This window comes from Myotis yumanensis, unplaced genomic scaffold (assembly GCF_028538775.1).
Source record: "Myotis yumanensis isolate MYYU_CA2020_CCGP unplaced genomic scaffold, mMyoYum1.0.hap1 SCAF_5, whole genome shotgun sequence".
NCBI classification, from domain to species: domain Eukaryota; kingdom Metazoa; phylum Chordata; class Mammalia; order Chiroptera; family Vespertilionidae; genus Myotis; species Myotis yumanensis.
In genome coordinates, this window is record NW_027223756.1 from 97,529,036 (window position 1) to 97,556,906 (window position 27,871).

The 27,871-nt window shown below is 38.1% G+C and overlaps 1 protein-coding gene across 4 annotated transcripts in view; it reads left to right on the top strand.

Moving 5' to 3' along the window:
- The window catches only part of PPP2R2A (protein phosphatase 2 regulatory subunit Balpha), a 105,335-nt gene that overhangs the window by 63,810 nt on the left and 13,654 nt on the right, over window positions 1–27,871 (top strand). For 2 of the 4 annotated variants that reach the window (XM_070416620.1, XM_070416623.1), the window contains 3 exons: window positions 3,546–3,643; window positions 19,288–19,453; window positions 27,174–27,286. In XM_070416620.1, the coding sequence (XP_070272721.1) occupies window positions 3,546–3,643; window positions 19,288–19,453; window positions 27,174–27,286 (377 nt within the window). Of the gene's footprint in view, window positions 1–2,828; window positions 2,982–3,545; window positions 3,644–19,287; window positions 19,454–27,173; window positions 27,287–27,871 lie in introns of all 4 variants that reach the window. The other 2 variants (XM_070416622.1, XM_070416621.1) reach the window with 2 other exon arrangements.

Here is a 27,871-nt window from a genome sequence, read left to right on the forward strand (position 1 = left end):
AATTAACACAGGCATTTTTTTCATTGTAAAATAACATTTTTATTGATCATAAGAAAGATTCTTGGTTTTCTTTAATAGAAGTGTCTTGTTCTTTGTTTTTTGTTGCTATTTGTTGTTGAATACATTTTAAACATTGATTATTTAGGAAATATAAAAGTAACCTCTAAGCCCTGGCTGGTTTGGCTCAGTGGATAGAGTGTTGGCCTGCAGAGTGAAGGGTCCTGGGTTCGATTCCAGTCAAGGGCACATGCTCGGGTTGGAGGCTCAATGCCCAGTGTTGAGGGGTACAGGAGGTAGCCAATCAATGATTCTCTCTCATCATTGATGTTTCAATCTCCCTCTCTCTCCCTTCCTCTCTGAAATCAATAAAAATATATATACATGTAACCTCTAAGATGTGTGTGAGAACATGACCCATTGTTGTGTTATACTGGACCATGCCTCGAGTTTGGTATTATGGCTCTACCAGGTTGATGTCTCTGCCTTTTAAAAGTATGTTATAGTTACTTTAATCTCAAGAGTAAAATGTTTTTTAGTATTGGTAATTTTAATTATTAGTTTGTTCTAAAACTCTAGTATACAGGATTCTAAATTTTCATGAAATACATTTATATTTCAGCCTGCTTCTCCAGAGAGAGAGAGAGAGAGGAAGAGAGAGAAAGAGAGAGAGAATGAATGAATGAAGAATGTGTGTGTTACCCAGAGTGCATTGCTGAAAGGTACAAAATTCTCTTAGTTTTAGCATTCTGGGCTTTTCAATAAAAGTAATTGTTCACCTGAAATGTTTTAGACACAGACCAGCAGTTCTCAACCTGTGGGTCAGGACCCCTTTGGGGGTTGTATGACCCTTTCACAGGGTCGTCTAAGACCATCGGAAAACACATATATAATTACATATTGTTTTTGTGATTAATCACTATGCTTTAATTATGTTCAATTTGTAACAATGAAATTGGGGGTCACCACAACATGAGGAACTGTCTTAAAGGGTCGAGGCATTAGGAAGGTTGAGAACCACTGACCTAGGCTGTCCAGTGTGGGTGGCCCTAGACACAATTTGACTAAAACATCCAGGAACCACTGTGGCTGGTGATTACAGTGCAGATTCAGAAAGTTCTGTTGAACAGCACTGTTGTAGACTTTCTGCAATCATTACTCGAAATGTTTTTAATGATATAGGAATTAGAGCATTAGAATATTTTCTAGAAATAGGTTTATTGCTATTTTCAAAACCATAACACCTTAACCTTGTCTGGGTGTGCCATAATGTGGGAGCACAAGTTTTAGAGTCATGCTTCCTTACGTTTTGCACATCATGGCACACTGATAAACAGATAGCTCATAGCTGGAGATCACAGGTTTGGGTGCTCTGCAGAATCCAGGCAAATTTGGCACACCAGTATGCAGTAGCACATACAGTTAAAAGTTCAGTTTCATAGTGGTCTCGGTAATTCATTCCTGGATGTTTTTTATGAACTATAAATACTATTTGATTTTGTTCTCCCTTTTATTCATCCTTTTTATATGTCTTATTCCAAGTGAGGCCTTCTGAGATCTTGACATTTTACAACACAGAAAAACTTTCAAAGCATAGTTTTATGTTCAGATTAGCTCCTTTATTTGATGAGTTAGCCACAGAAACATCAATGTTGTAAGGAAATTAGCCTAGTTGGACTTAGAAGGGAAAGAATTCTCCTAAGTGCTGGTGTCTGAGGAATTTGAATTTAAAGATACTTTTTTACTATGTATGATTTTTACCTCATTCCCTGATTTTAGAACCTAACCTCCTAATGTTGTTAATTCCTACTTATTTCCTCTCTCCAGCTGTACTCTATTGTGCTTTAAGTGAAGGAACTAGGTATGCTTGTAAATGCTTTATTATATTCACTATATAAGTCAGTGCAGTGCAGAACACCTACTAGATGAACTTTTAAGTACTAATTGATATTTGGCTTTACAGAGTAGTCCAGTACATTGTTTTACACCTTTGTGTCACATATGTATGCAGTGTAAACAGTAAACATTCTTTATTCCTAATACTACTGACTCTGGTGGGCTGTCTGGGCTAACATTTTTAACCTGGAAGTGAGATGCTGTCCAGACCCTATGAAATTGTATGCATATTTTTGTCTGCATTTAAATTTGTACAATTTCTTGGGAGAGCATGTGTAACTTTCATTAGGTTCTCAGAGTTTCAGAAAGGTAAAATGCCTTGGACCTAGACAATGAAAAAAGCAAAGAAAGCTTTCCAAAATCAAGCTGGGCTTGGAAAAATCACTAAAAAAAAAGAAAATTGTAAAATGCAATGCTGGACAGATTATTGATAAGATATATTGGTCAGTACATTTTTAGGGACATAGGGTTCTTTATAAAGTTACATTATTAAATTCTTCTTTTTTTGTTAATCCTCACCTGAGGTTATTTTCCCATTGATTTTTAGAGAGAGTGAAAGGCGGGGAAGAGAGAAACACACATAGATTGGTTGCCTCCCACATGAGCATCCTCCCCCATGAGCATCGATCCAGGGCCAGGATCCAGCATGCCTTTGACTGGAATGGAAACTGGGATCCTTCAGTCCATGGGCTCGTGCTCTGTCCACTGAGCCAAACAGGCTAGGGCTGTTAAATTCTTAGAATGGGCTAATGTAGACCAGAAAATAACCCCTTTCTTGTAGAAAAAGTTGACTTATTTGTTTAAAATGCATATGATGGAGTCTTCCCTAATGAGGCATAATGCTTTATAGAAGAACTTCTTAGTAACAGTGGTGTGGTACAGTGTATTGCTTTATCTTAATGCCCAATTCTGTAACTTAGATTTTTTTTCCTTAGGAAAATGGCTCTGGTGTCAAAAAGCAAGGAAAAAGCCCTGATAATTTTATTTGAACTTGACTGTGAAGTTAGCACCAACTTTGGGTGCAATGTGTCTGATTCTAGTGCCCCTGCAGTGTTTGGGAGCCACAAGAAGAGCTGTGCATACTGAAGGTGCATATAGCACAAAGCATATCTGTATAAGTGTGTTCTGTTTGCAGATTTTTGTTTGAGAGGACATAATTTGAGTTTATGAATTTATGGCTTAAAATTTCATCTGAAATTATTTTTACATTTAAATATTTTTTCCCATTTTAATTATATCTGCCTTAATTTTAGAGTGCATCTTTGGGTTTGCATAAAAGAGCTTATCAAAAGTATATAAGAAAGAAAATTAGCAAGATGATTATTAATGTTTAGTGGTGCTATCATAGAATGTTTCACAAGTTGTTGATTTCATTACATTCATGAATTTAATGAAATATTAATAAACCACTAATATTTATTACTTGTTGTGTTCCTGTTTGTTAAAATAGTGTGTCCTATTGGTTTATTCTGGGGAGAATTTTTTTTGATGAACCAAAATATTTATGAAAGAACTTTAGATTTATTTTATTTCTGATGGCAGGTTGTATGTATAGACTTGGAATATGTTAGGGAAAGCATGCAAAGTTCTAAAACTCTAGGGAGTTGGGAGAGAAAAACTAATGCCTATTTTTGTTTGTTTCAATTATACAGCAGATATAATTTCTACAGTAGAATTTAATCATTCTGGAGAATTACTAGCGACAGGAGATAAAGGTGGTAGAGTTGTCATCTTTCAACAGGAGCAGGAGGTAAGTGTTTTAAAGTTACAACATAAATTTCAGTTTGCTCTTGGGACTGGAGCTTCTGTTGCACTGGAGAATTTCATCAGAGGATATTGGCAGTTTTTAAAAGAAATGTCTGTTTATAGAAAGATTAGCCAATGTATACTGTTTCTCTTAGCTTTGTGTGTGTACATGTGTGTGTGCTTTAATTTTTAAACAATGCTTTAATTGTGAAAAGATTTGTTGGGGAAAAGGGTGGGGAGTGGTGGAGTAATCCAAGATATTAACTGGTTTTGAAGCTTTGGCCCTCTTAATTTTTCTTTTAAAACTCCATAAAGCAAAACTGCTTTGACCTCCTCTCACTTCTTAGTTTGCTTTGTGTAGTTGGGGGTGGGGGGCCAGCTTAAAGAAAAAGTCGCTCAATTATTTTTATGCCAGTCCATACTGATACTGTTATTCTGATTTAAATATAAAGGTTTACATGACAGTTGCATGTATATAAGCTCAGTACCCCTTTTAAAATGGAATTGATTTGAAAATTATTTTCCTTTTCTCTTTGAAGAAAGGAATTTCTCATTGCAGAATCCGCAATTAAAGTGGTTTTTTGTTGTGGGTACAAAAGTTAGGCACACTTCTAAATCTGATCAATAGATTTCTCACTAAAATTTTATCTAAACAAAATTTGTCACACTAGATTTTCCTTACTCTCTTTCTCCATTTGTAGATCAAAATTAAACCTTTAAAATTGTTTTTTATACATCCTGCCCTTCTCTACCTATAATATATTTTAAAATAGTTAAGAATAATGTGGGTTATGTACAAGGTTTTACAAATAGATGTCTAAATTATAACACAGAGTTAGGTTTTAAAGGATTGTGAAATTCCTTAAATAAGCAAAGAATCTAGTAATAATACTACTACTTTGCACTTCTATAGCGCCTTTGACCTGAGGATCTCAAAGTGCTTTACAAATACTAATGAATTAATCCTCACAACACCCCAGTGAGGTAGGTAATTTAATTTTAAAAGAAATGATTAATAGTGTCTGATTAGAAGATGCACATACACTAAGTATGTCTCCTTTTATTTATTATTTTTGGTTGGAAGAAAATAAGACTCAAGGTTTTCTTGACAAAGAATATCCTTATGGGAATGGGGATGCAAAATCAGTTTTCTGTTCCTATTTTCAAGCAGCTAAAAATTTGACCATAAGAATCTTGAAATACTTGGTTGAAACGCAACCTTACAGATTATTACAATTTCAGTGTGTTTACAAATGAGAGTCAAGATATTAAGAGATCACTTGATTACTTAGTAGCAGAACTAACAACTAGAACCCAAAATTTCTGATGTGTCATCTTTTCAATGCTCTTTGAGAACAAAAATATGAATGTTAATTTTGCTGTTCAAATTTACAGCTGCCTTTCCCATAGGCATTCTCTGCCCTTTAATTTTTTACTGAAATTCAGTGACTTTTCTATACTTTTTTGTTTTAAAGAAAGGTGTTTTGAGAAAAACATTTAAAATTAACTTTGCTTCTTAAACAGTTCCATCTTGCTTACATTGAGGGTTTCTGAGAGTCTACGTTTTTAATGAGGGCCTTATGTTACTTTAAAATCTAAGTTGTTAATTTAAAACTAATTTAGAAATATTTTGCTTGAGAATGAGGTCATTTTCACCAATAGAAGGTGGTTTGTTATTAAAGTAAAAATTAAATGTGAAAAAAATGACTCATTTAATGGAGGAGATTTACTTTAATAGGGATTCAATAAATGTAGTCAAAACAATGCTTAATATTTTCCTAAAGGCTGTCAGTAATATATTGAATTGGAATTAAAGATCTAACATGGAGTTACTGAAACTGCTACACATTTTACTTATATCGGATAATATAGCCAACATTTCCTGTGATTCTTTACTGAAGTTTCATTGAAGAATCTAAAGCACTCATATTTAAAATATATAAGAAGGCATTAGCAAAGTGACTGACATTTTTAAAGGGACACTGGTAGGAAAAAGGGACTTCCTTTTTCATGTATCTAGCATCGTTAACTGCATTTAAGAATTCAAGATAAGATTCATTATCTAGAATCTTGAATTAGTAGTATGTCTTTTGAGAATTACTTAGTATAAATATCATTGTATTTTTTACGTGATAGATTAAATGATGATGATGATAATTGAATTCCCCACCCCGGAACTTGATCTTATTAGCATTAATTTGGTGCATTTTACCTAATTTATTTTCTACATTTTTAAGCCTTCTCATATACTGGAGTTTCTAATAATAGTCTTGTCATCAGCAAAATCAACACCTACATCATTGAGTATAAACATAGGTACCTTACACTTCTGGAGGCACCTTTCTTTCAGTACATAACATATTTATATTATATTTTATGAATTTGTGTGTGTGTGTGTGTGTGTGTGTAAAATAGTGTTGCATTTTGAAAAGAGGAGAACTTAGAGATGGTCAAAAATTTGGCTCAATTTTTAGGTAAATCCCAGGAAAAGTTTATAACACAAGCTCTGAATTAGAATTTGGTTCTCTAAATTTCAGTTCAGCTTCTTCTGATAACCACAGCTGTGATGGTACATTCCAGGGTACAAACTAGTACCTGTCCAGTGAGTACATCTTAGTCTGTGATAATGGTGCTGCTGCTGTTTGCAAAACACAATGGCATTTGCACTATTGTGGCTTTATCCTCTCTCCTTCAGCTTCCAGTTTGGCAGGGTTCCTTGCAAAACTTCCCTTGACTGGAGACCATTTATTGTTCACTCTTTTTGTTGTCCTCAGTTATTTAAGAGAAAGTCATACAGTAGCATCAGTGAACCTGGCACATCACATCTTTAACCCACTGTTCTGTCTCACTTCTTTTACCCTTCAGACATTGCAGGTCCCCTTCCTATAATCCCATAGGGTATCTCTTGCTGCCTGTATCCCCCAATGAGAGAATCCCAGTAATCATTAGAGGGTCTTGATTCAGTTTAAATATATTTCAGCCTGGTGATACTGTGTCATTTAATAGTATTTTCATAACTAATATGATTGAGTAGTTTTTGTTGGACAGAATCTCTGTAATAGAAGCAGGGCATATAGGGAAGTTTAAGCACAAGGGTAAAATTATTTCCATGAGGCATCACACCCTACCACATGGTCAGTAAGGGTCCAGAATTCAATACCATTTATAAAAAGGGTTTGATTTATTTTGCTATTTATTTAAGTGAAAGAGAAGACCTGATTTAAGGTGATGTAGCATCATTCACATAACATAGTACTTACTGTGTGCAATCAGAGTAGCAAATTGAGACATGTCAGTGGGGAATGGTTGAAGGGATCAAGGTATAGTCAGAAGAGCCTATGAAGAGTCTTGATATTTAGGGATTCGTGTGTAGAGATTAGTTTGTGTATGGAAATAAATACATAAGAGTTGGATGCCTGTCAGGAAGAAAGAATACACAACGTTCAAAAAAATATCACCATGGTTTCTTTCAAATCAAAATATCCATAAAATAAGGTTCTTTTCTTAACTACCAGGCCTTTTCTATTCTTTTCATTCACACTCTAATCTGCTGTGCTTTTCAGAGTATAAAATGTCAGAATCACCTGGGGCATGTATTTAAAATGTAGATTCCTAGACTGCACCTCAAAACCACTAAATCAGAATTTCTGGAGCCTCAAGACTCCCAACACTTTTACTTTTTTAAAAGTCCTTTAGGGATTTCACCTTATAAAATATACAAAATTAAAATGGTCTGTATTCCAATACCAGGATAATGATAAAAGCTCCAAAATGCAGTTTTAAGTTTATATCATCTAAAAATAATTGTAAGTATTTTTGCCAAGATAGATCATGCATATAGAAAAATGCACAGAATTATAGGTCTACAGTGCCATGAATTTTCACAAAACAAACACTTGTGTAACTTTTCCTTGGATCAAGAAATGGGATCTTGCTCTAGCCATTTTGGCTCAGTGGATAGAGAGTCGACCTGCGGACCAAAGGGTCCTGGGTTCGATTCCTGTTATGGGCACATACCTTGGTTGCAGGCTCCTCCCCAGCCCAGTCTCTGGTGAGGGCTTGAGCAGGAGGCAACCAATCAATGTGTGTTTCTGTCACATCAGTGTTTCTCTTTGTCTTTAACTTTCTCTTCCACTCTCCCTAAAAGTCAATGGGAAAATATCCTCAGGTGAGGATTAACCAAAAAGGGGGGGCGCGGGGAGATAATACTGTGGCATTCTAAATAATAATAAAAGTTATTCTTATTTTTTGGTCTGTTTCGAATTTATATGTATTTGGTACATTCAAAGAAATTAAGAGATAACATAGGATTGTGCAGGGGTTCTTAACCTTTTTTGTGCCATTGATTCCCTTCAGTGGCCTTATAAATTCTATGGACTTCTCAGAATGTTTTAATTGCATGAAATACATAGAATTATGAAGGAAATCATATTGAAATATGTTCTCCAATGGATTATAAGTAATGTGTTTTTTATGCTGGAATGTGATTTTTAAAACATGTCATTTCTATTGTGACAAAGTCACAGGTGTTGCTAATACTGTGGTTTGTTGCCTCCATCCATAATTGGAAGAAGTGCTGAATTGCAGCTAGAGGTTAGTGAAAACAAATGTGTTAATTTCCACTGCATCCAAGTTCACAAAATCCCTGGGAGTTTGCATAGTTTATGGGCCCCGAATCTACAACCCCTGATAATGCGATCACTATCCTCCTATATAATAAAAGAGAAACATGTAAATTTACCATCCCTCCGCTACACTCACCAGCCAATCAGGAGAGTATGCAAATTAACCCAACAAAGATGGTGGGTTAATTTGCATGCGCAGGCGCCGAGTGGCCTGGGTCCCAGGAACATCTTCGGGACCCAGGCCACTCCTAGCCTATAGGCCCTGAGCAGTTGGGGTCCCAGAATGCCCCGGCCACTCCGGGCCTACGGTCACAGGCACCAAGCGGATGTTCCCACCCTGTGGCCGCTTGCGCGTGCGCCGGCACCAGGCAGCAGCCCGGGTCCAAGCCCCCCAGCCCGGCGCCCATCACGGGCGAACAGGCCAGGCCAGGCCTCCCAGTGATCCCAAGTGAAGAAGCCGCTCTGCTGACCAGCCTGCGCTATGGACCTGTTCGGGTGGGTGGTGTGGAGTCCGGGGTCTCTAGCCTGCAGCCATGGGAAGTCTCCCTCTCCCCAGAGTTAGGAGCACCAGCCCAGGTCCACCCAGCGGCCAGGTCCTGACTGTGGGGGTGAGTTCCTGCAGGCTGGGGTTTGATCCCTAGGCATTAGCAGTAGGAGACCAGTGCCTTTGTTATTGCGGTGTGTCCGGGTTTTAATTGGACAAATGCCTGGCGGTCCCAGGTGCCAGCTTAGCAAAATCTTTTAGGAGGAGAATTCTGTCTGGGTTTCCTCAAATTCCCTCAGCCACTACTCACCCCTCTGTAAAGGCACTGAACAAGTGAGGCCCCTTAAATAAAAATCAGAGGTCTCCAGCAACGGTCATTTGGACTGGATGGCATTTGAGTATTTATCTAGGCACCATGACAGGGAACACACAAGCTCAAGTCATGATCTCTGCCCTTAAATAATTCACAATCTTATTAGAGCGAGTGGATGATAAAAGCGCAGTAATGACATCAGAATGTAAGGCAACAATACAGAGAGGAACAGAGGCAATTGCTAGGATGATTTTCCAACAGTTGGTACTAAGAGTATGTGCTGTGAATTAAATTAAAAAAATATGTGTGGAAGTAGCTGCTTCATGAATATGGGATCTCTTCCTATTTTAAAGGAAACTGAGTTCCATGTGAACTGTGTAATATGCTATGATATCTGAGGCACAGGACAAGGGAGGCCCTAAGTGTACTATGCTTTGATATTTGAGTCATTCTTTATTCAATGTGATTTATTTCTGCACGCCTCAGTTTTGTAATAGTTAAATTACTAGAATAATCCATCTTGCTATAAAATATTACTAGAAGATTAAATGATCAGGTGACATTTATTGTTATTTTCTATAAATGAACACAATCTCTGGTATGCGAAAGTGATAGGTATTAAAGAAATATTCAGATAGGGAGACCTACAGGCTTGATTACAAGTGAGGCTTACTATCACAACCCAAATTTATTGCTTAAAAAAAAAAAGCAGGGCGCCAACTAGAAACTGAACCAAATATAAGCCCTTGAAAAGCAAATGTAAATTGGATAAGCTGTGCTATTACAAGAGCAAGAAGAAAAAATTCAGATGCAAGAATGAGTAGCACATGCATCCACTCTAAGTTGCTGTTAAAGAAAAAGAATGATATACTATGAAAATACTTAATACAGATTGTAAAGAGATTTGTTCAAAGAGGATTTCCTAGAGTAGGTGGTATTTCAGTTAATTTTTTTAAATGTGAAGAGGTTAGCTAGATAAGAAAAAGGTGTAGGGGTCCTGAATTGCAGAGGGTGCAGGCGGGGCTGAAGGACCCCCCCACCCCCATGCACGAATTTCGTGCACCAGGCCTCTAGTTTACCTATAAAGAAACTGGGGGGACCAGACAACAGATGAACTCACCTAAAGTCTTTACAGTTAACAAAGAGGTAAACCCTTACTCTAGAACCCACATGTCCTAATTTTCTGCCCCCATAGCTTTCCCATTCTTAACCTGGGTATAGCAACAACAGTTTATCTGCCAAGGCCCCTAAATCTTACTTAATCTTCACAGGAAAATGATGATTGCAATCTAAGTCTTCACTTACTATCTTATGTCTCTGTTTACTACAAACTTATCAATGAATTGAGATTTAGAGAAGATAACTTTTCTAATATCACACACCCAGTCAAGTGGGTAAAAATTAATACTGTATAAATTGGGATGAATACCCACAATACTGGATATTGTTTAACCAATGAAAAAAATCTTAACTGCTCTAAGTAATAAGCCTGAAATTATATAAATCGCACAGAAAAAAAAAATCAGTTTTATTTCTTTATAGCAAATGAGGAAAGAACTTGAATTCTGGCTTTTCCAGAATTTATGAGAAGCACCTGGTAACTTCATCTTGACAAACCCAAGACTGCTGGCTTTACTGGTTAAACAGTGGGATGAGATAGACTGCACTCTTTCCCTCTTACCCTGCTGCTTTAACAACTTCAGGATGATTTGCACTAAGTAGTCTCTAGTTAGTGGAAAGTTGTATTAGGGTTCCTTCTCTCCCCCTTTCCTGCTCCTCTCCTGCATTCTTTTGTGAGAAAGAGGGGTTTTGAACCCTTTGATTTCAAGATAAGACCCTACTAAAAGCACACTGCAAAGCTTTTTGGCTTTATTTTTCTGTCTCAGTTTCCTATTCCTCCTGCCCTGAAATTTTCCTCGCTTGTCACTACCCTGTAACAAAATCCTTCTCATTACCCTTCTCAGTCCATAATTTCTCCTTCCTCTCCTTATAAGCCTGTCTTCTGACACTTAATTTGGCCTAAAGTTTTAGAGCCTCTTAGAAATTTGGAATCATATAGTATTTTGTTTCTGGCCCTTTTGATCAGTGTTATGTTTGTGTAGACATAAGTTGCTCACTTTCATTGCCAGAAATGTTCTTTTGTGTTATTACTATACCACAATTTATCCATTGTGTTGTAGATGCAAACACTTTGGTTCTTTCATTTATGACTGTCAAGAAGCTAATGTGAACATTCTTGATGATGTGTTTTGTGGTGTACATAGGTATGCATGAACTTACTGTATCATGGGGTAGGGTATTCATTTTTAGGAGACAGCACAGTAAAAAGTGGTTCTGTCCATTTTATTTTCATGCACAATATGTGAAATTTCCAGCTGTTTCACATCTTTGCCAATGTTTTGTATTGTCACTTATTTTAAAATTTCAAACATTTTGGAGGTTATAAGTGCATCTTATTGTGGTTTTAATTGGTACTTTTTTTTTCAGAGTTTTTGAATATGAACTCTTTGTCAGTTATATTTATTTGAAGTGTCTTCCATTTTATGACTTGGCCTTTCCATTTTTCTGAATGGTATATAATTTGACAAATCGAGATTATTAATATTAATACAATCCAATATATCAGTACTTTCCTTAGGTTTACTGCCTTTTCTGTCCTGTATAAGAAATATTCTCTACCCCAAGGTCCAGGGATATATATATATTCCCATTATCTTTTAGAGCTGTGCTTTTCTAGTAGTCACTAGCTCCACTGGCTATTTAAATTTTAATAAATTAAAGTTTACTTTCTTAGTCACAGTAGCCACCTTTTAGGTGCTCAAGCAACCACATGTGGCTAGTGGCTATCATTTTAGACATCACAGATATAGGCTGTTTTCATCATTGCAGAAAGCTGTCTTTGACAGTGTCATAAAACCCAATTATTGAACATTTCGCATTTATATTTGATTTACCTGGCATCAGTTTACATGAGTAGGTTGAGATAGTAGAGGTCAAGATTTATTTTGTTACATATGAATAGCCAGTTCGCTGAAAATCATTCAATGATAAGACCATCCTTGCTCAACAATGCCACCTTTACCATAATTCAGGCTTGTTTCTGGGTTTTCTGTTCCATTGTTATATTTGTCAATCCATGTGTGAATACCACTCTGTCTTCATTACTGTGCTTTTAAAGTGACATAGTATCCCTTTATATATTTATAGATTATTTTTGCATCTGTGTTGAAATCTGTAATTTTGTTTTTGTGTACTGTGTTTTTGATGTATGTGAAGGAGACTGTGCCTCAGCTCATTGAGCCCTACTTTTTTTCAATAAGAACTGTGTTTTCAAGATCCTCCTGTCTTGCTATGTGTGCATCTAACCCATTCCTTCTCATTTCTGCACCGTACTCCATTTACCAGATTAACTCCAACCTCTCTTTACCATATCAGCACCACCATTTATTCATTCTTTTTGTTATAATTTTTGTGCATGTAGAAAATCTTCATTGAATGTCTGTTATATGCCCGACACTATCACGTGTTAGGGATAAAACACTTCTATATTTATTCTAGAAAATTTCACATAAATAGATTGTGTGGTTAATAAAATAAAATAGACCCCTTCTTAGTGATTACAATGCCAAGCTAAGAAAAAAGGGAGGTGCAAAGAACTGTGCAAGAAAACCCAAATATGAGGCATTTTAGAATGTATCACAAGTCTCTAGTTGTAGGAGAGTTTTTAGAATAAAAACAAAAAAAACCCTTCTTTGACTTTGATGCATTCTTGTTCGAATGGCACAGTGTTAAGGACATGAGATTATGCTCACTATACTTAGTTCATACTGAGAACAACACTGTCATGGTCATAATGTGAACACCCCTCCCCAAATTTTAGGAGAGATCCTACTGCTGGATATAGGTCCAGCTCTCTGTAGTCCACTAAGTCAGTTACCATTCATGCATCTGTTTTATGGCCTCTTCCATTTGTGACTGCTGCTGTCATCTCTGCTGTTAGTCTTTTATCTTGTCAGTTTGTCTTTAAACATCCTTTTTACTGTAATTTTAGCAGATTGTCAGGAGAGAATGGATGTTAATACATGAGCCCACTGTAGAAGTTTTAACCATTAGATGTAATTTTTTCCTTGTGTTAGTTTTTTTCCTGCTACAAAGAAACTGCTTCTTGCACTCCGTTGATATTGCCAAGCACCTCTATGATTTTGTTTAGATCCATGTAGTTATTCTTGATTCTTTAGGATTATGCTCTTTTTCTGTTTTAGGAAATATTTTTATAAGTTTGTGCTTTTCTTTACTTATCATCAAATAAAGCTTGACCTGTGTAGACCCAGTTTTTAAATATAGAATGGTTATGTGCTTGCCCTTGGCTCTTTATATTGCCTACCTGATTTATATGGACCTTAATTTCTGCTTTGGGCTAAAGTTTCACATACATAAGTTGCTTGAAGGTAGAGATTCTGTGTCATTAAATCTGTAGCTCTAGGTAGGACCTAATGTACGTAGACTAGTTTCTTGCCAAATATAAAGCACAATATTCATATTAAAAATTGAATTGCTGCCGAAGCCGGTTTGGCTCAGTGGATAGAGCGTCGGCCTGCGGACTGAAAGGTCCCGGGTTCGATTCCGGTCAAGGGCATGTACCTGGGTTGTGGGCACATCCCCAGTAGGAGATGTGCAGGAGGCAGCTGATCGATGTTCCTCTCTCATCGATGTTTCTAACTCTCTATCTCTCTCCCTTCCTCTCTGTGGAAAATCAATAAAATATATTTTAAAAAAATTGAATTGCTAATATTGTAGTTTCTTGGAGAGTAACATGACAAACCTTTTGAGACTGAGTGAGTAATTAGAGGTGGGAGATTTCTGGAATTTCTTTTAAAGTGGTATTAGTGTATGCATATATAATGAATTGGGTTATCTAATTTGGTATGAGGTTATGGTAATGAGATTAAGGTTCTTTTTAAAATTTTTACACCTTTCATACACACTGCGTTCTTTTTAAAAAAATTTGTTTAACTTATTGATTTTAGAGGGAGAGAGACATCAGTTTGCTGTTCCACTCATGTCTGCATGTATTGGTTGCTTCTTGGATGTGCCCTGACTAGGGATCAAACCTATAACCTTGGCGCATCAGAACAACATTCTAACCAACTGTGCTATCTGGCCAAGGCTGCTCTGCATTCCTAATATTGACAAGTCCACTCAATAACAATTGGTATTGTTATCAGAGGGTCCAGATAGAATTGTAACCATGAATGATCAATCCAGATAATGAAGCTACTGGAAAAAACAACCCAAAACATATGCCTCCAGGGTGTGATGATAAATAAGTTTTCTTTTTCTATGAAGATTAGTAACTAATGGGCTATTCTTATTAACAAGTAGTGTTAAACATTTTATCTGAAAATTCACTTTTATTTAAAATTGTTGACTAATAATATCTTTTCAATGGTTTTTCCATAGGTTCTTTTTTGAACTAGACTTTCAATGTTTTTTATGGAAAGATTTTGAATCATGATGATAGGTTAAAAGATAAAATTCTGAACAGTTAGAATTCTCACTTTTGCTAAGGTATTAGTGTTAACTAAAGAAGTTCACAAGTAGTCCCTTTATCTAATACCTTAAAACTATGTTCACACTCACTAATAGTAAATGAAATAAATTACCAGTGTGTGCTATGCTCATAATATAAGAAGGCTAATTTCAGGATGGTAAGCAGTTGTTAATGGGGCTGTGGGGTGAGGTTTGCTGGATAACTCTGAATGTATACTTAATGAGTATCAGAGCTCTATAACTCTAGTCTTGGATGGGAGATGGGGTCAAATGGTGCAGTGAAATTACCTAAAGACAGGCAGGAGAAAGAGAAAGGAAGAGGACAATATATCATCTATACTAATAAAAGGGTAATATGCTAATTAGACTGGATAGACAGGACGGCTTTCCTGACAGCCGTATCCCAGGCAAAGCTGCCCTGGGTCCCAGGTGCCTACGGCCGGCCAGAGGGAGAGAAGCCCAGGTGCGGGGGCCGAGGCAGAGGCGGTTAGGGGTAATCAGGCAGGTAGGCAGTTAGGACCCAGCAATCCTGGATTGCGAGAGGGATGTTGTGGGATCGGGCCTAAACCGGCAGTGGGACATCCCCCGAGGCGTCCCGGATTGCAAGAGGGTGCAGGCCGGGCTGAGGGAAATACACACACACACACACACACACACACCCGTGCACAAATTTTGTGCACTGGGCCTCTAGTCTATATCTATAATAATAAAAACGTAACATGCTAATTATACTGGACGTCCTTCCAGATGATCTTCCAGACAAAGCCAGGGCTGTGAGGGCCGAGGTACAGGCGGCCGCCACAATAGGCAGGGACCAAGCCCCTTGCATGAATTTCGTGCATCGGGCCTCTAGTCCTATCTAATAATAGACAAACATGGTAATTAACCGTACCTCCGACACACTTCCCATTGGCTAATCAGGGCGATATGCAAATTGACTGCCAACCAAGATGGCGGCCGGCAGCCAGGCAGCTGAAGCGAACAGGAGGCTTGCTTGCTCCAGTGAAGGAGGAAGCCAAGGTTCCCCACCTGCCGCTGCTGGGCTCTGAGCTTGCACTCTAAGAAACAGTGTTGCAATTTAGAAGCTAAACAAACCCCATGGTTTCAGCCGGCCGGCCAAGCTGGAGTTGCAACAGTGTTTCAATTATAGAACCCAAACAAACCCAGATACCTGCTTTCAGCAGCCAAGGTCTCAGAGCTGGAGCCAAGTCTCAGAGCTAAAGCTGGCTCTCAGCTCCAGTGACAGCCATAGAAGGTAAATAAATCCCAGAATTTAAAAAAAAAAAAAAAAAGGAGAGGGTGGGAGCTTCAGTCACCCGCCAGCCTGAAAACGGCCCTCAGCCCCTCACCCAGACTGGCCAGGCACCCCAGTGGGGACCCCCACCCTGAAGGGGGTGTGACCAGCTACAAACAGCCATCATCCCCTGATCCAGGACACCCTTCAGGGCAAACCAGCCGGCCCCCACCCGTGCACCAGGCCTCTATCCTATATAGTAAAAGGGTAATATGCCTCCCAGCACCAGGATCAGTGGAGCCTTGAGGCCTCCCGAACCCGGGATCAGCGGAGCCGCGAGACCTCACGCCCCGGGATTAGCGGAGCCACAAGGCCTCCCGGCACTGGGATCAGCGGAGCCGTGAGGCCTCCTGGCACTGGGATCAGCGGAGCAGCTAGGCCTCCCAGCATCGGGATCAGCTGAGCAGCGAGGCCTCACTGCCCCTGTGTCAAGCGGAGCCGAGAGGCCTCCCAGCACTGGGATCAGCGGAGCCGTGAGGCCTCCTGGCCCCTGGAGCAACGTGACGGGGGCAGCGCCCAAACCCCCTGATCGCCCTGTGGCTCTGTGTGTGACAGGGGGCGGGGCCACAACCTCCCTATCCGCCCTGCTCTGTTCGTGACAGGGGAAGGCGCCCCAACCCCCTGATCGGCCCTGCTCTGTGTGTGACGGTACGGAGCCCCAACCCCCCTGATGGGCCCCGCTCTGTGTGTGACAGGGTAGTGCCGCAACCTCCCCATCGACCCTGCCTTGAGTGTGACAGGGGGCGGCGCTCCAACCCCCAATCGGCCCTACCCTGAGCGTAACTGGGGGTGGCATCGCAACCTCCCAATCCGCCCTGCTCTGTGCATGACAGGGGGCGGCGCTCCAACTCCCCAATCGGCCCTGCTCTGAGCCTGACCAGGGGCTGCACCTAGGGATTGGGCCTGCCCTCTGCCACCTGGGAGCGGGCCTAAGCCAGCAGGTCGTTATCTCCCGAGGGATCCCAGACTGTGAGAGGGCACAAGTGGGGCTGAGGGACATCCCCCCCCCCCCCCCCCCCCCAGTGTACAAATTTTTGTGCACCAGGCCTCTAGTATATATATAAAAGCCTAAGTGACTGAACGACCAAATGACTGGTCGACCAGTCGCTATGACGCGCACTGACCACCAGGGAACAGATGTTCAACACACAGGATCAGGCTCCCTCCTGTCGGGATCGGGCCTGCGGGGATCGGGCCAAAACCAGCTATCCAAGGGACCCCATTCGTGCACCGGGCCTCTAGTATTAAATAACTGATTAAGACTTGACTCTAAAGTGGGCAGAGAAAGGAGGTGTGCCTCAGTCTACTGTTTCTTTTTTTTTTTTTTAAGAAGACAAATGGTCTATTACAGCAAAAACAATAACACTGTATTATAGGGTTACATGTAGAAGCAAATGTATGTAAATTATAGAACAAACGCTAGGAGGAAGGAAATTAAAGTGTACTGCCCTGCCAGTGTGGCTCATTGGTTGAGCATTGACCTATGAACCAGGAGGTCATGGTTTGATTCTTGGCCAGGGCACATGCCCAGGTTTCGGGCTCGATCCCCAGTAAGGGGCATGCTGGAGGCAGCCAATCAACAATTCTCTCTCATCATTTTTTTTAAAATATATTTTTTGTTGATTTCAGAGAGGAAGGGAGAGGGAGAGAGAGAAACACCAATGATGAGAGAGAATCATTGATCGGCTGCCTCCTGCATGCCCCCCACTGGGGACTGAGCCCACAACCCTGGAATGTGCCCTTGACCGGAATGGAACTTGGGGCCCTTCAGTCCGCAGGCCGACAATCTATCCACTGAGCCAAACCGACCAGGGCATCATCATTGATGTTTCTAGCTCCCTCTCCCTTCCTCTCTCCGAAATCAATTAAAATAAATAAAGTGTACTATAGGTTAGTCAGGCTGTGATAAAGATGTAGATGGTAAACCTTATAAGCCAATATTAGAAACAACAAAATAATAAATACCAAATAAAAAGACAAAATAGAAAGAAGAGGTATCCATGAGATCACAATAAAACTGAAACTGAATAGGAGAGAAAGGAGTTCTTCCTTAATATAAAAAGCCAGCTAATAATTGTAGAAACAAGAAACATTTTTTAAAATTACCATTTACAATTACTCTAGCAATACTTGTTTCAGTAAGAATTATGGATGAATGGTAGAACTAGTCAGTGAAAGTTTTAGAGTAGTCTATAGTGTCAAAGTATCTCCCTCAAGATAATTACTCATTACAAAGAGAAAAAATACTAACTTTCCAGTGGACACACCTCATAGACACTACCTGAAACAAGAAAAGTTAACATCACCAGTGCTAGGTCACATCAGCATCATCACCTGCCTCCTTATATGCACTGGGATAAATACAACATCCCTTTTGTGATATTCCTGCCCAAAGTGCCTAACTTGTATTTAATAATGGGGACATCAGACATATCCAAATAAAGGAACTATGCAAAATAAACTGCTCAGTGCTTCTGAAAAATGTCAGTGTCATAAAATACTAAGACAGACCCAGAAACTATTACCAACTAAAGAGATATGGCAGCTGAATGTAAGGTATGATGCTGGCTTTTCTGTTGTAAAAAGACATGGGGACTATTGGAAAAACATGAATATTTGATAACTAGATTGTGGTACTACAAGAGACTAGAGAATGACTTTGTTTTTAAGGAGAGGATATAAAGGGCGGAGGGAGAGAAGGAAACACGAAAAATGAAATGGGAAGAGAAATGGGTGAGAACAAGAAAGCAGATGTAAAGGAAGAAAGGCAGAAAGAGAGAGGGGGGATAATTAGGGAGAGAAAGTGGAAAAGGAGGAAGGGAGGAGAAAGATGAAAGCCATGTGTAAAGAAAGTGCAGTAAAATGTTAATGCAGTAAATGTTTACAGAATTTGGGTGCAGGATCTGGTATGGTAAAGAACTCGGCCTTGCCCAAAGACAGTAATTGTTTTTGCCTTCACCTTCTTGAAGTGATTGGACTATCTTTGCTTAGGATAGGAGCTATCAGCCAGCTGTTTCTGGCAAGCTTTTCTCATTTAATCTTTACTTTTTAGATGAGCACCCTTATTAAGGATGCTCAGGTGTTTTTATCAGTTCAAGTCAATGCTATTTAAAATATAATAGTAAATTAATAATCAAATTGATCCATAATTCAGAGTCACTTTTCCTTATAAATTGGGCTTAATCATTATACTTTATTTAGCTTTTCCTTTTTTTTCTTTTCCTTGAAAGCCTTTAAATATTTTTTAAAAACAGAATATAATTGTATATGAGATACAGGTAATGAATTAACCAGAACCTGCAAGATCTATTGGAACTGATAACAGTTTACTATTTTGAAATCTTTCTCAACAGTGGTCCGAATATTTTTGTTTCCATTTTAGAACAAAATCCAGTCTCATAGCAGAGGAGAATATAATGTTTACAGCACCTTTCAGAGCCATGAACCAGAGTTTGACTACTTGAAAAGTTTAGAAATAGAAGAAAAGATCAACAAAATTAGGTGGTTACCCCAGAAAAATGCTGCTCAGTTTTTGTTGTCTACCAATGGTAAGTGTAAATTTTGTTTCATGTGCTTTGTATGTACACATACTCTGTAGGATACGTTTCCCATTTCAAAGAGGAGTAGTTGTTAAGAGATATTTACAAATAGACATTTGGAAATATTTCTTCCCCACATAGAATATAAACTCTTCTTTTATGTCTTCCCTTTTTTATTTGCATTTAGTTTTTAAATTCTATGAAAGAGATTTTCAGGTGTCAAGTTTCTTTTTGCGTGCACACGCATTTTGTAGTGAAAAGAATGGACTGATTCTCTTTATGCCATTTTATGGCTTAGTCTTGGGCAGGTTACTAATGCTGAGTCAAATTTTTCTCACCTGCAAAGTGGAGATAGTAATATCTGTATTATCGTATTATTATGAGTAGTAAATGTGATAACTCCTAATATACATAATACATGCTCAGTAAATGTTAATTTCCTTTCTTCCCTTCCTCCTTTTTAAGTGTGCCCAAACTCTCCAAAGATTATTTCAAACTGTAAATTCAAAATGCTCTGTCAAAAGTTGGTCTCCATTCAAGGATACTCTCTAGGAGGACACTCTTCGTACTCGATCTAGTCCAGCAAGGACACAAACTGGAATTGACACACTGCCTTCTTCCCCACCATCCTCATTGCTAGAAGAAGTTGCTTTCTTACTCGCAGGAAAAGTTTTTAAGTGAGGGTTAGAATTGTGTGGTGACTCTACCAGAATTTAAATTCCTTTGTGAAAAGTTAAGAATTGGGTCTTTTTTTGTTGTTCTAAATTTTTTTTTCATATAAGTTGTTGTGACTTGGTTTAGCTTTTGGAATCAGGGGTTTGAAGAGACATTAAAGTAACTGAGAGATACTTCCAGATTCTGGGTAGCCATAGTCTGTAAAAAGTTAGATTAAAACTTTTTTGAGGCTGGCACGAGGGTTGGGAAAACCTCATATTTTCTCAGATCTTCACTGTTGAATAAAAGCAGATTTTTAGCACCTAGACCTTACCATTCTTTGCCATTCACAGAATGTATACTCAGGTGATTTCTGGGGTAACACAGTGGAAAATACTGAATTCTCCCCTCATCCAGTTTAGGTCTCATCACCCTCTGTATCTAGTTCTTTGAAATGCATTTGCCACTCCCTGACACTATAGATGTGTGCTTCCTGTAGCCCAATTTTTTTTTGAATCATCAAGGTGTTCCCTAAGCAGCCCTTAACACTTGTAACCTCTACCCCTCTCTTTTTACACAAACTGCATTCCTCTCTCTGATTATTAAAAGAAAAATAAATAGAAATAATGATTTAAAGCTCATAACTTATAGCGTCATAGATTGAGGTACAGTGTATACTCATGTCATATATTGGTTTCTAATTTGGTTCAGTTTTAATTTATGTGGTAAACTAAATTATTTCAAATAGCATTTCAGATACTGCTTTTTTCTTTGACATCAAATAATGCATAATTTTACCATTATATAGTTTCTACTTTTGGAAGTAAATGTTCCAGGGAAGTGTATTGTTATATATTTCATGTACTGGAGAGAGGCGGGGGAGTTGTTTTGTTTTTAAATACATTTTTATTGATTTCAGAGAAGAAGAGAGAGGGAGAGAGAGGTCGATGGTCAGCAGTGAGCAACACTGACTGGGCTAGAATATTTATTCTTAAAAATTTGCCAGTTCACTTCTTAGTGGCGATATCATGTTTTTTTTTTTGTTTTTTTGTTTTGTTTTTTTAATAAAGGGGAATTTTTAACATATAGGCTGAGATAGAATAGTGTAATGAAGACTTACATACCCTCCACCCAGGTTCAATAATTCTTAGTTCATAGCTAATTCTGTTTCTCAGATTTTTCTTTCCCTCTCAGTATTATTTGAAAGCAAATTCCATTTTGATTTAATTATGGATTAAATCTTAAATAGCTTTCAATTCCCAGCTTATGTTCATGTGTCTTCCTTGCAGCTTTCTTGTACTCCTGTGGCTTGAAATAACAAGGCAGTGTATAACCAAATGAGCCTTTCTAGTTACTAAACTCTACAAAGGCTCAATACAAGGAGAAACACTGGGAATTCCAGTGGTTAGGTCGGGGTATGTGAATCTATGTAGTACTTTTCTGTAGACAAATCAAAGTGTCTCCCAAATAGGTTTACTATGTAAATTTGAAAAATCATTGATTAATACTAGGTGTACCAATTAATAATGCAGATTTTTTTCAATAGATGGAGTTACACATATGTTGATATGTATGTGATTTGATATGTATGCTATTTTGACAACAAGCTTCAAAACTCCATATGTCAAATTTGTTGAAGGTATTAACATCATAGATATTTTTATGCTTGAAAATGTCAAATTTTATGCCAAAAAAGAGCATTTGCGGGAAATTATAATTCATTATTTTGAAGAAAAGTGTCGCTGAATACTTGGGGAAGCTTATGGTGAACATGTTCCATCTCAAGATAGTTGTGAATGCTGGTTTAAATGCTTTAAAGTAATGATTTGTCTCTGCCTGATATTTGTCTGCCCATACAAATGTGAAAGACAAAGAATGTCCAGGTCAACTGAATAAGTTTGAAGGCCAACAATTACAAGCATTATTGGTTGAAGATGTGTGTCAAACTCAAAAACAACTTGCAGAAAGATTAAATGATGCTCAGCAATTTCCGATCATTTACAAGCAATGGGAAAGATTTTAAAGGAAGGAAAATGGGTTCCACATCAACTGAACGAAAGACAATGGAAAACCGAAAAGTCATCAGTAAAATGTTGCTTCAATGGCATGAAAGAAAGTCTTTTTTGCATTGAATTGTGACTGGCGATCAAAAGTGGATTTATTTTGAGAATCCCAAATGCCCAAAATCATGGATTGATCCAGGTCAACTATCAACATTGACTGCAAGGCCAAATCACTTCAGGAAAGAAGACAATGGTCAATGTTTGGTGGGATCAGGAAGGTGTGGTGTATTATGAGCTTCTAAAACCAGGTGAAGCCGTTAATACTGATCGCTACCGACAACAAATAATCAATTTGAATCACGCTTTGATCGTGAAACAACCAGAATGTTCCAGAAAACACGGCAAAGTAATTTTGCTTCATGATGATGCACCATCCCGCATTTCAAAACCAGTTAAAGACATGTTAAAAGATCTTGCCTGGGAATTATTAACCCACCTGCTGTATTTACTAGACCTTGCTCCTTGAGATTACCATTTGTTCCGATCAATGACACATGCACTTTCTGAACAGCATTTCAAAACATACGAAGAAGTGGAAAATTGGGTCTCTGAATGGTTTGCCTCAAAACAAAAGTTCTATTGGGACTTTTATCCACAAATTACCTGAAAGATGGGGAAATGTGTAGCTAGCAATGGACATTACTTTGAATAAAGCACTTTTGATGTTTCTCTTGAAATTATTGTGTTTTCTTTGATTACAAAATTCGCTATTATTAACCTGTACACCTAGCAAAGTTAAAGGGCACTACGCAAGTGAATCATAGGTTTTTGTCTATTTGTTGTTGATGGTGGTGTTAATGAATACTAAATAAAATACAGGTATTTTAGGGCTGCCTTTATTTTTTATTTTTGTATGCTATAAAAGTAGAGTCCCATGTGGAAGGATAGAACAAGAATGGGAATTTTACAAAATAGTGGGGTAAAAATAAGGATGAGAGGAGTAGGATTTGAGCTATATCTGAAAAGTGTTATTCTTTAAAAAGAGAAAGCAATTAAGGGGAAATGTCAATATCTATTAAATCTGAGTAATACCTTTACAATATTTTGTTTAGTTTTCTCTGTGAAATAAAAATAATACCTCCTTCCACAAAATGTGTAATAAAAGGGTCTTGATACTCATAAAAAGACTAGAGGCCTGATGCATGAAATTCGTGAAAGAGTAGGCCTTCCTTACCCGGGCTGCCGGCACCAGCTTCCCTTCTGGCACCCGGTACCTGGGATTCCCTCCAGCCACCGGCAGGCACTCGGGACCTGGGCTTTCCTCGCAGCCCCGGCTTCATCTGAAAGGACGTCTGGTCTACTTAGTATATTACACTTTTATTATTTTAGACTAGAGGCCTAATGCACGAAATTTATGCCAGAGTAGGCCTTCCTTCCCCTGGCTGCCGGGACCTGGGCTTCCCTCGCAGCCCCAGCTTCATCCGGAAGGTTGTCAGGAAGGATGCCCGGTCTAATTAGCATATTATACTTTATTATTATAGATTAGAAATTCCTGTGGGAGAATGATAGAAAATATGAGCCAACATTTCCACTTTGATTCACCACAATTAATCTTACTTTCATTCTTGCATTGACTTTCCATGATCATCATAAACTGGTTTTCCCCAGATCATTTTTACTTAAGTTTATAGTCATCTCTTAAAACTTTAATTCATTTGATGTGTCTCTTTCTTTTACCTTCTTTCCCCTTCCTTGGAATTCTCCTCGATTCCTTCACATTACAAAAAGGTCTAACTGTAATCTGTTGACCATGGATGGATAGGTCTTGAATATAAGAATGATAGTTCACTCATAAATAAGTTGCTTTTTAACAGCTTGTTAATAAGATTTTTTATCTTGTTTAAAGCTGCATTCCCACAAGAGGAAGCTTGGTAGCCTAGTTTTACCTGTCCTAACCCTCTGCTTATGGCCAGAGATACCCGTGGACCTTTGGACTTCTTGAATACTTCTTTTCTTAGGTTTGACAGTTTAGGGAATCACCATAGAGCAATAGCTCTTAAATTTTTGGAAGTAACATATCTTTGAGAATCTTACAATACCTTCACAGAAAAGTTGTGTATAAAAGCACATAATCTTGCATGTACTTTTATGGAATTGATCAGTATCTCCATCTATAAGCCAAGACCTCCAGATTAAAAAGTCACTTCCAAAGAACATATAAATGAAAAAATATTTTTAATTTTAAATTATACTTGTTAAAACATTATTTTATATCCAGCCTGCCTTATCCCCAAGCACTGCACTGAAATTGTGTAGTACTTCTGTATCCTGTCCTGTGTTTATGCTATTTGAAAAAATGTTTTACCCTCTTATGTCACAAATTTTATCACTTTAAAATTTTTGAAGTTTAATTTGTTTTTCAAAAGATATTTACCTGATTTTTCATAACTTTTAGTATTTTCTTCTGATAGCACTATTGAGAACCACAAACTAATTTCATCTCATTTGAAAGTTTGATAAGTATATTGTAATTTTTTAATCTGGATCTCTAAGGTAGATGAATTTGAACAGGCCATAAGACAGTCATGGTCGGCATCCTCATCATCTTTTTTTAAATTTATTTTTAATATATTTTTATTGATTTCAGAGATGAAAAAGAGGGGTAGAGATAGAAACATTAATGATGAGAGAGAATCATTGATTGGCTGCCTCCTGCATGCCTCACACTGGGGATTGAGCCCACAACCCAGGCATGTGTCTTGACCAGGAATTGAACCATGACCTCCTGGTTCAGAGGTCGATGCTCAACCACTGAGCCATGCCAGTTGGGCCATCCTCATCATCTTTAGATGATAATTTCTCCCAAAATATAGAATTTAGGCTTGACTCATTTATATTACATATTTGGAAATGAAGTATTCTAAAGTATATAATGATGTATCTAAGTTATGTAAATTAAATAGCACATAGAAAACACATAACTGAATTGCAAATAACTAGAAACATGATTACATAGGGTTTAGATGAAACATTAGTAGAGTTAGCTGGGGGTTTTGTTTGTTTGTTTGTTTGTTTTTTTCCTGTTTAGACTTCATCTTTGCAGAGGGCATCCACAGAAGCAGCTGGCATGCTTTTCTCCACCAGACAGAGAGAGGTGGCCAGGATAGAGTCCCTGCATGACAGAGTTTTATAAAGTGTCTTTATACACTATTTTTAAAATTATATTATGCTCATTTGCTTATGAAAGACCATTAAGAATGTGATAGTCTTATATGAATGCAATTTTAGAATAACAAAGTATTAAACAAATATGCATGCATCCATAGTGATATAAAGAAATTTGAACAAATAAGTGGGAGAGAAGGGACGCTTCTTATAGGAGAACTAGAGGTCCGGCACACGAAATTTGTGCATAGGTATGCTCCCTAGGCTTGGCCTGCAATCAGGGCCATCTTCCCTGGCTGCCCGCAGCCAGCCCCACCCCTGCCGCCACCCACCCCTGGTTCCCCATTCACCATCAGGCAATTGGAGCCTGCCGACCAGGGAAAGGGACCAGAGGTGGTCAGTGTGCCTCATAGTGACTGGTTGAGCAGTCGTTCTGGTCGTTCCAGGTTCTGGTCGTTCCACCGTTGGGGTCAATTTGCATATTACCCTTTTATTATATAGGATAGGATTACAAATAGCATGTGAATGGATACTTCTTTCTACAAGAAGTGTAACTTAATTCTCCTTTTAAGTGTAGACTGGACTTAGTGACTCACTTCCAAAGAATAGAGTATGGGAAGGGGAAAAATAGTAACTGCAGCAGAGAAACTTGGTACATACTGCCTTAACCAAGTGATTAAAGCAGAAAAGTCCTGTTGACACTATGTATGCCTTCACTTTACTCTGGTGCTCTTCCTAAAAACCCATGATTCCATTCTGATCATAAGAAAACAGCCAACCTATCATTTTGAGGGACATCCTTCAAAATATCTCACCACTGCTCAGCACTGTATGAAAAATAAAGTCTGAGGAATTGTTAAAGTTGGAGAGACTAAGACTTGATAACTGAAGTGTTGTTTGGATCCTGGGTGGGGTCCTGAAACAGAAAAGGGAAGTTAGTAGAAAACCTGGTGGAATCTGAGTGAAGTCTGGAGTTTGGTTAGTAGGAATGTACCAGTACAACGTTAATTTCTTAGTTTTAACAAATGTACCAGGTTGTTTAAGATGTTGACATTAGAAGAAACTGGGTGAATGGTGTATGGAAACATGTGCTGTCTTTGTAACTTCTCTGGAAATCAACTTAATTCCAAAATAAAATTTCATTTTAAAATATTATAGATTCTTGATACATAAGAATTTTGTCTTGAAGGACTTGAATCAGTCAAATTTGCCTACTTATGAATTGCTAATACGTTGGGGAAATACAGACTTAAACAGGTGGCCAGGCCTGTAAAGGAATTTGTGGGATCTGCTAGTAGTAGTTAGGCTATCTTAACCATTTTTGTTGGTTGTTCTCTTTTGAAAATTAAGTATTGAGCATATATAGATATATGTTTTTATGTGTGTATAGACATATATGTATTTATATACCCATATAACCTTTTCCCCTCTGGCTTTATTTGGTTTTAAACAGTAAGGACCTGGCTATGACTTGATTGTAATAGCAAATGGAATTTTATGAATTTGATTAACATAAAAGTGCAATATCTATACTGTTTTTCCCAGGTAATAAATTTGTTGGTTTTTTTTTGTTGTGTCAGATAAGAGATTTTATTCTTGGGATCTTTTCGTTTCTTTTTTTTAATCCTTACCTGAGATTATGCTTTATGGATTTTAGATAGAAAGGAAGGGAGAGAGAGACAGAGACAGATATTGATTGGTTGCCTCCTGTGTGTGCCAACTGGGGATTGAACCCACAGCCTTTTGGTATACAGGGTGATGCTCCAACCAACTGAGCCACCTGGCCAGGGCATTCTTGGTATCTTTTTAGATCAAATATGAAATGGCATGTTTATATATACCTTAAAAGTGTTTTTCTCATATATGTATTACTCCTTTTTTGAGGACTTTATTCATTGTCTCCCCAGATAAAACTATAAAATTATGGAAAATCAGTGAAAGGGACAAAAGACCAGAAGGGTATAACTTGAAAGAGGAAGATGGAAGGTATAGAGATCCTACTACAGTCACTACACTACGAGTAAGTACATAAGAAAAAATTATTCTAATTCTGATTAATAGTGCTTTTGTATGTATATGTGGGTTTAAAATATTTTTATTGATTTTTACAGAGAAAGGGGTAGAGAGGAAGAGAAACATCAAAGTGAGAGGGGACCATTGATCAAGGGGATCAAGCCTGCAACCCGGGCATGTGCCCTTTTGGTGCACGAGACAACACCCAACCAACTGAGCCAAACCGGCATTTTGTATTCATATTACATATTCTAGATCCTGAGCAGAACTTAAATAGGAATAATTACAATTTGCCCTGTCCCAACAATTCTGTAACTAGATAAGACACTTAATACTCTCATTTCAAACAGATCCTGACCTACATAGTTACACTGTTGCCATGGGCAGAACCAGGATTCTACACAAGACTGTTATGTTCTGTGCCACGTTCTCCACCACTCTTGTAGTTTGAATATCAGCTATTACAAACTTAAGTTTCAAGATTAATTTTCTTTGGAGATGAAAAAAGTAGAAATGGACCAAATCTTGTTGCAGCTAAAAAAAAAAAAACAAAAACAAAAACCAAGAATTAGACACACTGGGCTAATATCCT